Genomic DNA, 14,761 nt, shown 5'->3' with positions numbered 1-14,761 from the left:
TTTTTAATAATATAAATGTTTTACAGAGTTATTAAACATAATCCTAGTATTCTGACCTCTGCCATATTATGTATACAACTTTAATGAATGCCTCGTATCTAACATATCTTTTAAAGTAATAAAATTGAATAGTATAGTTTTTAATATCAAACTTTTAACGGGCCACAAGATAACAATTTACTTAAAAAAAAACTGATGTACTACGCATCATAAAAAATCTCTAAACTGTATGATCTTTTTTATTCGGCAATAAAATAATTGTTTATAGGTAATTAATTATAGATTTGAGTTTTAATTTTTTCTAGATGATTGATATAAACATATCAACAATCAGCATTTCCTTATTAAAAAAATATAAATCCTTTAATCTTTGGATACTTAAAAATGAACGAATTTAAAATTCTTTATTTATTACTTTACTACATATTTAGTAGATACAATGTTTCCAAATATACGCAAGAAATTACTAAAACGCGAAAATCCTAAATTGTTTTTCCACTAAATCATGTCCACAATTTGTAATCAAATATTTGGACGGTTTGTATAACACAATTTAATCGTCCACCGAATTTATTAGTGTGCGGTAAAACAAAGAATATGAAAACGTTTTATAATCATCGCAAAACATACACATATGTTATTTGTATAGTTTAAAAACGCATGACGATCCAAAGGTAACGCTTTACAAAAACGATACACAATATACATATTTGATATTATTAACTTATGACCCCTTTAATAGCATCGAAATGTTAATAGGGGAAAACAGTTCCTTACCAATTAGCATAATTGAACGCATATAAATGTTTCTACATATCATATTAAATATACTTATAAGTTACATCATAAAATAATGTACTTGAATACGTTTTCTACGAAAGAGGGCTCCCGATTCCAAAATGAATAACTATTAAAATGACCTGCGTTAAAACGATAACAAACCGTACGTCTGCAGCAGATGTGAATAATAATAAGTGGTATTATTATATTGTAGTAGCCGTAAAGAAGATCCCAAGTCGATCACGAAACAATAAAATTTAAATTTAATAGAAAAATTATCTTTGCCACCAACGTCACATTATTTCAGTATACGCGACAACTGTGATCGATGTACACACAATAGTTTTATGAGAAACACTTTCGAGGTCTGCACGTGTCGTTCAAACGGCGGCGCGATTGCTCACTAGCTGCACCTACTACAGTCCATACGCCGGCGCAGCACGTCGGCGGCGGTCCCCTATTATAACGAAATGTTTATAAAAAAAACTAAAACCGAGAAAAAGTGGTACAGCAGTATACATAATATATAATAATAATAATAATAATAATACCTATATAATTATGCATAATATGCTAAAATATAATATATTGTGCCGACGGGGGCCGCACCGTTTTGTTGTTAGGTTATTTGGTTTGGTGTGCATACGAACGGGGGGAGGGGGATTCCGACGAGCACAGTACGCAAATTTTGATCCGCAATAATTATTATTATAAACGATTTTTGGACAAACCTGTTTTTTGCGATAGTTGCGTGAACGCAGAACTGATTTCTATACTTCGAATTGACTTGATGTTGTCTGTAAAAAAATAATAAAAAATATACTATAGAACAATATATTATAATGGGTTAGGTAAATGCTAACTTACTACTATGAATACATGATACAAACTAAAAGGGAGTTTTTACCAACCAAACCATAAGATTTTTTAGATATTATTTTGTTTTTAAAAATTACCTATTATCTTTATTAACATTTTACGAACGTAATCATAAATAATTGACAAAATCTATCGCAGTAATTTTTTTAGCTAAATTCGACTCAATTTTATCCTTAATAAAATTCGTCTAAATCAAAATAATTAACGCTTTACAATTTTACAAAGTGCATAATAATAATGTAGAATACATACTAAGATTAGAATCTACACCGTAAGACAAAATATAACACTTTGTATAAAACCGGTATATACTTAGAGTAATAAGTAATAACAGTTGAACTATATAGTTAGTAGTCTTGCTAGTTGCTACAAATTTTAACCTGCGACCAGCGAATACCGTATAATATAAATATAAAAAACATAAAAACGTACTACTAAAGGTGTACCAGGTACGTAATGAGATAAATATTGGACGAGAAATATACACTATTATTGGGTATAATAATATATACTGCAGTAGGTACAGTTATCAGTTTTTGTTATAAATACCTACTAAAGAACCCATTAGGTCTAAAATATATATTGTTAAGCATCGTTTCTTCATTAGTAATAAATAATAATAGTAATAATAACAAGGTTTTAAATGAGGAAAAATAATTTATATACCGTCTGAATCGTTCACCGGGTAGCCCGAGGAATACTTCTTAGCCTGTCATATTATACTATTATACCAGCAATATTATCGTTTAATTGCTATAAAGAAGACTGATTGAACGTCAAACTCGACTTCCAGTCTGGGTGGAACACGGGCGTTCATTAATTATTATAACATTCTCTGTATAATTTATTTCATATGTACGTAAAATTAAAGGTCTAAATAAAAACAGGGAAATCGGCGATCGCTATTCAATTCCAATTTCATTCAAAATTATAGAATACGCAATATTTTGAAGCTGTTAGAAACTATTAAGCACAGTTAAAAAAAACGGCAAAAAGTATTATAAAACAATTTATTTATATACTTGGACATAAATCATACACAATCCACTAACCGAAAATGTCAAGTATGACAGTAAAAAATTATTCTCTGGGTTAAAATTTTTGAAAATAAATGTAAGATCAGATTAATAAGTAGTTGATTTATAAGTATACAATTATTAAAGATACATAGGTAAATTTTATTTTTTAAGCATTTGAAATAAATATAAATTTTTACAAAATTCGTCAAAATCACTAAAATTACACACTACAAGTATTTTATGATGAAAATTCAATAAAATCTTCAACTTTTATAGTTACGATTTAAAAATATAATACAATTTTCCTCATAATTATAAGTAATTACTAGAACTAAAAATTCCAAAAATTATACAATTAAAATTACTTTTTTAAAAACATTTAAAGAAGTTCAAATATGAATAAAATTATGCATTTTAATAATAAATAACGATGTTAATTATATTGTTATGATAAAAAAATTATTCGATTCGTGGAGACTTAAAGATTTTCTTATATTATAGATTATAGTATGTATTATAAATTTTACTATACACAATGACATTTTCAAAATTTGCTGATTTATTTTAAGATTGGTATTATGTATTTATATTGTACAATTAACCTTTTTAACTATTCTGCAGTTAGGTTGTATTGACCCAAAAGTTAATAACAAAATTATAATATGGTATAAATATATATTATTATGATAATCAAATAACGTAATATTAATATTAAAATAAATATTTTAATAGCTATATCAAAAAACACATCGTAAAATATACTTAGTGGAAATAGTGAAATACTCTAATAAACCGTCTCCGCTCAGAATAGTTTTTCATATATTATATTAGACACCATTGAATTTAAATTTAACACACCCATAACAGTGATCACTCGACACCTAATGTACCCAATTGTCTACCATTTTATTTATAATATATTTTTTTTTGTAAAATAATTCAAGATTTTATTTTTAGTATGATATAAAATAAAATTAATAAAAAATAAAATCGTGTTCATACTATATAAATAATTTAAATTATTTTAATTGGTATTGTGAATAATAGAATTATTTTTTTATTAATTAATTCATCTGAGTGTTACTGCTGGGTGACTTCTCACGTCTCCGTGTCTTTATAATTGTATAATATAATATTATATTATTAGTATAGTTTATTATTATTTTTCTTTTTTCGCACATATACTTATTGTAAATACCTTTACAGATTGTAGGTATATAATCAAATGAATGTTAAAACAAAATAATAATAATAATTCATTACTTGGTTTTTAAATATTAGTTTATTAATGAATAATGATAAAATATACATTTATAATTAAAAAATACGTAAGATAGTATAACTAATATTATATCATGATAGTTACGGTTATGTTTTATCTATAACTAGTGAATATTGATCCTAACTGCTATTCATTATATTATCACTAGGGCTTGGAAGTTGATGACCTTAAAAACAATAAAAAATTACCATAAAAATGGCAAAAAATGTCCTAAAAAAATTACAAATATTAGTTTTATATTAATAAAAATACATTTTTTTTTAAATATTTTACTCTATTTTACTATAAAATTCAAAATATGACATAAAAATGACAAAAATGTCCTTAAAATAGGAAAATTAAAAAATTAAAAATATTTGTTTTATAAATGTCTATGGTTTAAGTTATCGGCATAATGGTCAACAAAAAACGATAAGAAATGAACTAGTGTGAAATCAGTAAAAATAACTAAAAATGTGGGAAAATGACCTAAAAATCTCAAAAAATGACTTAAAAAGTAATAAACACCAAAAAAACAGATTTGTGGCTAGGAGAGCATTGTCTAAAAAGTTCCAAAAAAAATGCATCAACTTCCGAGCCCTAATTATCACTATCTAGGGCTATGAAACTGATGTACTAAAAAAATGTATAAAAATTCAAAGTTTAAGAAATTATGTTTAACTTATTTGTAAAATTGTATAAATAAACAAATAACAAATGTGTGTTAGGAATAATATTGAACAAATATAAAGATAAAACTAATTTTTCTAAATAATTTAAATAAATGCAAAATAAACATTATAAGTTTAAAATATCATGCAAATATTATCCAAATAATATATACAAAGGTAACAAATTTGCCAAAACCACCATTTCCAATGATTTCCTTTATTCCGCGTCTTTAAATATATTATGAAATTTTTTTTTTTAAACCGTTTTATGCGTTAATATACACTAACGTCTAAAATATGCAAAATTATTAAATTCACAACCGTGATTACGTTAGCAATCTACGGACAGCCAAAATGTTTATTGTGTTTTCACTCTAGATAACCATCATGTTAAATACAAATTCTAAATTAACTAAATGTAATTTCGCTACATTGTAAATAAAAATTTTAAATATTACTTACAAGGACAAGATTCTTCAAAAAAAGTTATATTATTTTCATAATCTATCAAATCTATTATATATAGTGAACACTAAATAATAATCATAATAACTAAAAATAATCAAAACTTTAACAATATTCATATTTTCTAATCAAAGAATTACATATATATAAAAATTACCTTTTTTAAAAAATATATATTTATAATTCATAGGCTTTTAATACATTTTTACACCAAATGAGATCACAAAATAAGTTTTATCATTATTTAATAAATTTATTATTTATTATTTAATACTTCTACCAAAAGCATAGTATTATTGTTTCTTTAAACAATTATTAAAAATTATAAATTATTATAGTTTTATAAGCTTAAAAGATACCGGCAAATACACGTATTTGTGTTGTATACTCTGAGAACACTTAAATGCGATTGGATTTAATACAAATTTAATTTAAGTATTATCTAAGAAAATGAATTAAATAATTTGATATCAACATTGTTATTTCTTTGTAGCAATTCTTATAAATATGAAATATTTCTTAAAAAGTAAAAAAAAAGATCCATAAAAAATTATAGCAACTAAAATAAATGCATTTAAAATAAAATTGTAATTTTTAACACGTAGCAATGAAGTATAAACAAACATTTATCGCTAGGTAGGTCATTGTGCCAATTTAGAGATTCGCTATCATTTATCATATTACATTTGAAAGTGATTATTATCACATAATAAATAATAGTATATAAATTATTAAATATCATTTTCAATTATATAAAAATGTGCAATTTAAAAAAAAATTCTTGAACTTAAAAACACTTAAAATATAGATTATTATAATAAAGTTAAAATTATAGAGATAGAATAATTTTTACTATTCGACAACTGAAACGTCTACAACGAAAGAAAAAACTAACCAATAACCGACAGTTATTTAAACCAGTGTTTCCCAACTTTGATGACACAGCAACCCACTATTACTACAGTAATTAAACTTTCTTCCAGAAGTTCCAAAAAAAAAAAAATTCTAGTTGTATTGTTTTAACTTATACTGTAATATATTTCAGTATAATTATATATGTTTATCTTAAAATAATATTATGTTTGAGTAAATAAATATTTATTTGTATTGTAAATGATTTTATACATATCTCACAACAGTCATAAAGACAAATCAAAATGTAACGATTGATTAACACGTATCAATAATTTATAAAAAAAATCAAACAACACTTAACTATTATACCTAGTATGTATAATAAAACATATTTTGATTAAAGTTCTATTTAAAAAAACAAATTCCTATGTATCAAGTATAATTAATTTTAATTCATTATTCACAAGTCATACATGACTTTAATTTTTAACTAAGGGCATTAATATGTTTAATTTTTTTTTTCAATTTGTCACTTTTAAATTATCTCCTAATCATTTGTCTGTAATAGTAGCAATAATTAAAATGCGTTGGAAAATTGTGTATACATCAAATAAATGTATACGTTTAAAAAATATTTCGTAAACATTTTTAACTTTGTTAATTAAGAAAACAACATATTTGCCCCTATATAATTGTCAATAAATTACTGTTTTATTCAGTTACAAATAAAACGTTAGAAATTAATTTCTTTACGGGAAATATCAATTATATATTAATATTAGAAAATAGAAATTATATTACGTATTTTTATAATTTCGTGTAAATGATTATGTGGGCGCGTATTGAGTCATTTTCTGTACCAGGAAACTAGATATAATTAGAGCCTACTAGGTATTAGTAAAGGGGTCCCGTGTATATAATTTATTCCTATAACAACAGCAAAGTTATCTACCTATTTGTTAAACTACGTCGTAATGACTAAAATATAACTATAAAAATACCACTTTTCTGAAAGTCAAAAACGCTGTTTACTTGTAAGTAATTTTTCATTTAAGGAAATAATAAACGAAATCTACATTTTTATTCAAGTTAAAAAAAAATATAAAAATGTATAAATAATAAATATAATAACGTAAATTACAATAACAAACGAAAAATACGCACATTATAACTATTTACCATCTATAATATCTACCAGACAGTAAGTGTCTATGCGATATCCTTTTTTCTATGAACACACATACATAAGTTTACATCCACTTGAGTCTTCACCAAATTTTTTAACTTTTTTTTATTATTAAATTGAGTGCGACAGCAATGCTTTTTGAACGAACATTAATATTTAGTAATTACAGAAGGAAATTATTTACAAAAGTTGTATATAATATGAGTAGTGAGTACAAATGGTACAAAATAAATAATTAAATATTATTAAGTAGTGTTCAGATTTTGTTGAGCTATTTTTAATTATGTAAGAATTTCTTTTTAAAAAGACGACATTCCGTGAAGATATTAACAGAATTATTACTGACAAAAAAAATTATTTTCCCTTTAAATATTTTTTTTTGTTTTCTGAGGACACTATAGCTGATAATTATTACTTATTAATTATAATTGTTAAAAATAATTTATATTACTGAAATTAAGCAAAAAAGATACCCGTTATCCCGCCAGGTTATCAGGTATGCATTTGTAATTAATGATTACTGATGATGGAATATACTCAGGCGCAGACTAATAAAAAAGGGCACGGGATGTTAAATAATTTAAAGGGCAAATAACAAAATTTTGTTGGACAAATTTAAAATATGTAAATTATTTATAAGATATTAAAATATTTTATTTTGTTATAAACATATTAAGAACATATTAAAAACTTAAATAGGTAAGTAGCAAGTCACAACAAACATTCAATTAAAATTGTACAATATAATAATAAAAAAAAAAATAGTATAGTATAGTAAATAAAATAAGGAACATTCATATTGATAGAAGAAAATATATTTTAAGACAAAGGATGCAGAGCATCTCAGCCAGTTTGCGTCTGAATACATACTAATTATTTCAAGTGCATAAATAAATAAATAAATAAATAAATAATAGTTATAAAATAAAAGCAAAATAACTGTAGTGATAAAAATAAAATAATTATTTTAAAAAACTTATTCCCAAAATATAATAGTATGCAATTGGAATATCTATTAAAAAAAGATACTCATTAAAATAGTATAGCTAATATATAATTAATATTAATAGTATATATTTTCTTATTTTTATTTATGTAAAAACTAGTAACTTTCTACAAATCTATAAATACATTTTGTTTAAAGCTGAATGACAGAAACCTAATGATATACATTATACTAGTTAGAAAACATATTGTCTGTAAAAGCAATTAAAAAAAAAAAGAATTTAACAAACACAAATAATTTGTAAGACTTAATGAAACGTTATATTATCTACAAGATATTAGTGGATTAATATTGAAATAACAATTGATATCATTTGTACCTATTGTATTTTAAATATAATTTTATATAATAAACATTATTGATAAAATAGAAATTAGTGAAATTCAAAAAATAAATTGAAGGTTTTTAGAAGTGTGTTGATTTATACAATTGTTTTCGAGTGCGATAATATAATGTAATCCACTTATTTTTTAGATTCCTATATTAATTATTTTATTTCCGATAGATAAGTAGGTTTATACATTCGTGAAATAAATATTATATTTATTGGTAGTTTTACTATATATATCGCCATATCGGAAAAACTTAACACGAAGTATTATTATATAGGTACTTCATTTAATTATAATATGAAATAAAATGAATTATTTTATACTTCCAAAGTTTATAATTTAGTAATAAAAATTAAAATTGCAAGTTGCAATAATAAATAAAATTTAAATATATTATAATTTAAAAACAACTAAAATACTAATAAATGAGTACATCCGCTCAGAATAAATATGAAGATTGTATTAATTTTTGCTTATTATAACTATATTAAGTATATCAAATGATTTAAAATTTTGTCTTTAAAAACTACTAAGGTTATCATCGATTAAAATTCATTGCAATATACAGTTTTTATTAATACTAAATGTTTGAAATTTAAAATACAAAACCTTAAAGATGAATTAAATTTTTTTTTTTCTGTTATCTATATTTATTTTAAATTAAGAATTATTAATGAGAAAGGTTAAAGTTCATATTTTATAAGAAAAATCTAGGTGATTATTTAACTACATTACTATGTATGTATATATTTTGTTTAAAATAAATATAATTTAATATTCGGGGAACGATGTTAAAGGAAATAGTTCATCATTATGGCGAATTTAATTTTAAACTAATTTTCTTTAGATATTTAAAACAAATATTCATATAACTATCGGTCAAATATAATATTAAATTTAATAATTTACATGATTTATTAATGCAAATATTAATTAAATTCGTGTATTCTTCTCTATACGTTTTTGTGTGTGTGTGTGTGTGCGTGTGCACTGTGCACTATTTGACAAAATAATAATATAGGCTTAAAAGTAACTAATATGACATAATAAAATGAATATTTTTTATGAAATGAACCACAGCTTATGAAACTTTCTATATATTATAACTTAATAATTTAATTGTGTTATAGATATAAAATATTACGACTTGTGCTTAAAACATCTAGGGGAATGGTCAAGGTATTGTAGTCAAATTTTCGAAATAGAGAATTTGTGTAAGTACCTAAAGTAAACTGCTGTAGTGAATTAGTTAAAAACATTTGACTTAATCGTTTATTTTAATATTATTAAATTTATTGGTAGTTTATAGTTCAACACGTCGAAGGGCAATTTTTCGTTTTCTAAGAGCAATATTTTAAAAAGTTTAAATTTGATTTATTCGATTTATTAATCTAAAATACTTATGGAATTAGTTATAAAATTTAGAAAAGAAATTAATATATACAAAAAAAATAACCTAAATGCTTAATAAAGATAAATATTTAGATTAAGAAACAATATTATATGTTTGCATCATGAAAGTACCAGAGTAATCTAAAATCTAGACTATACAAATTCATCGATTTTTTTCTTTTATTGAGTCTTCAAAAAAATAAAACAAAGTTAAACATATTTGTTTTACGTCCACTTTAATGACGACGACATATTTTACTAGTCAAGTGCTAAAAATGAAAGTTCAGAAGATAACATATCTATTTCAAAAATGTACGACAAAATCGTAACCAACTATAACAGTTTTTTTATATTCTTAGTTACTTTAAATAAAGTTATATGAGTTACAATTTAAATTTTTAACTACAGTTAAAAATCGGAAAATAATAGTTATGTCTTATAGTCATTATAATGAAATATTTCAAAATAAAAACTAATTATAGGTGAAATTTCTGAATTTTTAAAAATAAGAAAGTTTAAACAAATTATTGTAAGTTAACTTTAGTTTATCGTGTAAATTAATCATTGTACATTTGTACAATGTTTGTGAAAATATAATTGTAGAATAAGATAAATAAATTATAAACATACATTTAAATGGATATAAAATTAGATTAAATTATCAGATGAATAGTAGGTCTTCAATAAAAAATGAATCTTAATGAAATACATATATTATAAGTTATAACATAATAAAAACAACTAATTTAAAATAATCATTTGATAAGTCGCTTTTGTTTAGAAAAGGTTAAATAAAATGTTAATTGTATAACTGACTATTATTATAATTTAAGATGATTTTTAATATTGGGATAAACTTACTGTATTTTTAAATGTAGTAAGATCTCAAAATTCAAAGAATAATAAGTAAATTGAAAAACCTAACTATTAATCTTTAAATTACTTAATTTTCAATACTTGAAAATACTACTAAAAAATTAATTAATTCTACTCAACAGCTATATAGGTAGTTAATAAACTGAATTAATTTAGAAAGTAAACTCATGAACTACGCAAAAACTACGCAAAATAATTTTACTGAATAATGTATATACCAAATTATTGGTTGATTTATATTACATTTTCAGACGATAGAAATTATATTTTAAAGATATCATCAATAGCAGTGGCCTTGGGAATGATTCTTGGAAGATTTTGATTTACATAAAGACTAAACGATACATAATACACCGTAATCGAATACTCATACGACATACTACATTTAATATTCTTAGTATATCCAGTTAAGAGATACTATAGTATTTATTGTGTAAATCAGCAGACAACGAATTTGATGGTGGCCGAGGTGAACGATGTTTGGAATTATTTCAAATAAATAGAAATTATCACTGATGTTTGTAAAAATATAATTATAACTCTTGTTGTAAGATACTTGTACAATGTATATTTCAAACAACTTAGAGAAGATATTTAAACAATTCACCTTAATCTGTATTATAATAGTAATATATTATTGAAACTTGAAACAAAACTATAAATTAAAAATAATTTTACAAATTGTTTGTTAAGCTTTCATATTGACATTTTATTAGAGTAATAAGTAATGACAGTTTTTCATGAAATATTGAATTTAATGAATCATAAAAACCGGTGGAGTAAATTATAAATATTAACATTATTAATATTAGTATATAATATTATATTATTTATATTAATATAATATATTCACTAATATTTTTTATTTTTAGAGTTTCTAAAACTCACTTAAAATAGTAAAATTATAAAATTATAAATATCTGAATTACAACGTAAATACTTTTCAGTGACGCACTTTATCCTATTTATTCATATTTATATATACAGAGTGGTTCTTTTTACAGTACACTTATTTAAAAATGACTTTTAAAATATTTTTTTTCCTTTTTTTTTTTTTTTTGTAAAAGTATAATATTTTTTGGATTATAAGATTTAAAACGAATCTTATATTCCGAAAAAGATTATTTTTCTGAGATTTTCTATAAGTACTATTTCATCTTAAACGAATAATTAATAAGTAAAATATTTTAAGTTTTTACAAGTGGAATAGAGAAATAACGTTTTGCGGGGTATCACTTAGTTATAATACTCTACTACACTTATATAAACTTTAATTGTTTAGAACTAATTAACTAGAAACTATTTCTTAAAAAATCGATTTGTAATATTAAAACTCAATACCTAATTTTGCTTTATAATATGAAATAAAAATGTAATAAAAAAAAAGAAAAGTTATTTGTGATTTTAATTAATTATGAAATATTTGTTACTAATTTCTAAATGTAGAATTTTTTTACTATAATTATGTTTCATCGCATAAACAGTTTAACATATTTACAGTACATTAACAAAAAATTTTATTTTTATAAAACTTAGATGTGCGTGTTTAATTTAATATTAACTATGAATATAATATTCGTGTATATTGTTTTTTAATGAGTAGTAAGTTACTTGTTATTTAATTTAGTAATACGGCAAAATCACATAAAAGATACTCTTAAGTAGTTTACAATACATATTTATTGTATTGAATTAATTATAATATATTTTTTTATTATGACTGTAAGAAAGTGTTAAAAAACAAACAACTTAATTATTTACTACTAGTATCAATTATTGGTACTTGATTCAAAGTAATAGAATATAATTAAAAACATCTGAGTAATAATATATTATATGTATTAAAGGAACTTTAAGTTTCCTAAAATACAACATAGGACTATTTAAATTTAAGGCCTGACACGTTTTTTATTTTGGAGACATTGCTTATTATAAAATTAAGGAATAATACAATTAACTACATCTCCACAAACCAAATAGAAAATAATGTACGCATAACAAAACAGACTAAAATATGAATAATGAATATATCTATTGAAAATTCACAGCACGAGGTAAAACAATCGCTGAGCCAATTTTATATAACAATTATTCCAGTCTATGCAGATATTACATAATAAATTATTATTTCGAATATATCGGTATGACGGGTTGCCGGGTTCCAATGTATTTAAAACAATTGTATAAAACACTACTAATGTCTTGAATGGTTTCACGTGGAATACTAAGAAATACAAACGTTATTTATATGCGTCAACTAAATTAGCATTCATTGTTTACGTTATTTGCCCAAACATATATATCGTGACTGAATCTCACACGTGGCCTTTAATTCTAAATTAAGATAACCTTTATAAACTTAATAATTACACATTACCTATTTATGTCCTAATATTGTTAGCGCAAACAAAATGAAAATAGAATATTTGACAGTGGTAGATGTATATTTAGCTAAATGAGAATATTAAGCTAAAACAACACTGTTTAATTAAATTCAAAATTAATAACCACAAAGGTTGTTAATAAATATAAATTCAAAGACAGAAATTTGAAGCATTAAATTATAATTTCGAATAATAATGAAAATTTTAATGAGATTTCTGCCATTATAATTGTATTTTATTTTATTTTTCTTAAAAACCAACTCTTAGCAAATCTTTTTTATCCTGATCATCAAATTACTAAAATTATAGTTCTTTGTAATGGATATGGAATAATGGTAAATATAAAAATGAAATATTATTTCAGGAGGGTAAGTTCACATTTTTGAATGTATTGATTATATATTTTATTGGTAATGTATTTTTAAATAAAAACCATACAATATAACTTATGAATTATCTAAATTAACTAATTACTTATTTTTAACATTCAAAGTTATACATATATATATAGGTACATTAAATTTTTTAAATTAATTATGAACTATCTGTTATGGCGCCAAATGCACAGGTGTACCTAACTAAAATTGATATTTTTCCTTTATAAATAAATATACTATTGAATATAAGTTTATAACTTTTTTTTAAATTTAAATAAAAGAATATTATGTTTACTGACTAGGTATTAGGAAATATTTGATGAATTACATAATTAATAAAAATTAAAATAATTTCCTTGTTTAAAAACATGAAAATACTATAGAAGAAGAAATATAAAAGCGGTTCCTCTTTACACTTTACCAGAAAAAAAAAATAAATAACAAGATAACACAAAATACTTAATCATAATAATAAACTAAACAATGATTAATATATAATATTATATTAACACCTATGGTATACTAATAGTGTAAAACATTTGGCGGTCCCTAATTAACTAGCTCTTTATACAAACATTATTTAATATTTAATTTGTGTTTATAAGTTAATTATACAAGTTTTTACATTATTCAGTTAATTTATAAAAACTCGTCATTATTCTAAAAAACATGAATAAAAAGTAAAACTGTAAAAATTAATCAATATTAGATGGGGTTTATTATATTTTAAATTCGTATTTAATATTTAAATATAAAATTAGATACCACCACACTGTGGTCTGAATGATATCAATTGAACGATAGTAACGACCACTATATGGTTTCAAGTAGGTAGGTACAATCTAATCTAAATATTATACCACTACCATAAATTCTTGCATTTAAACAAAAAAAAATAAAATATAATTGTATTGTAGAAACATATTGTCAAATATAAAATAAAAAAAAAATAGAAGCAATAGACTTAGAAAATTCATATGAGATAAAATGGATATATAAAAAAATAACCAAATAACACGATTTGAATTCGAATAAGATTTTGCTAGCTTACAATCTTGACGTTGTGAGTCTGAACAGTAGAAATTATAATTTTAAGATTGGTTTACTTTGTATAAAAATTAAGCATACTATTAGGTTTTTTATTCTAAAAAACAGTGATTCAATTCTGAATATGCCTAATTAAAAACTCACACACAATTCGGGTTCTACCCAAAAAAAGTATAGGAAATGGTGGCCTTCCATGATCAATATCACGGGTTCTGTAGATATTGTAACCTA

General features: G+C 22.7%; 1 protein-coding gene across 11 annotated transcripts in view; it reads right to left on the bottom strand.

Moving 5' to 3' along the window:
- Positions 1-14,761, bottom strand: part of LOC112591593 (histone deacetylase 4) — a 53,600-nt gene that overhangs the window by 18,036 nt on the left and 20,803 nt on the right. For 10 of the 11 annotated variants that reach the window (XM_025335440.1, XM_025335439.1, XM_025335443.1 and 7 more), the window contains one exon: positions 1,512-1,577. In XM_025335440.1, the coding sequence (XP_025191225.1) occupies positions 1,512-1,577 (66 nt within the window). Of the gene's footprint in view, positions 1-947; positions 1,147-1,511; positions 1,578-14,761 lie in introns of those variants that run through there. The other variant, XM_025335447.1, reaches the window with a different exon arrangement.

Source organism: Melanaphis sacchari, unplaced genomic scaffold, assembly GCF_002803265.2.
Source record: "Melanaphis sacchari strain LSU unplaced genomic scaffold, SCAv2.0 Contig13_pilon_pilon, whole genome shotgun sequence".
Classification (NCBI taxonomy): domain Eukaryota; kingdom Metazoa; phylum Arthropoda; class Insecta; order Hemiptera; family Aphididae; genus Melanaphis; species Melanaphis sacchari.
Note: the sequence above shows the minus strand (reverse complement) of the source record. Positions and strands in the feature narration are given on the sequence as shown.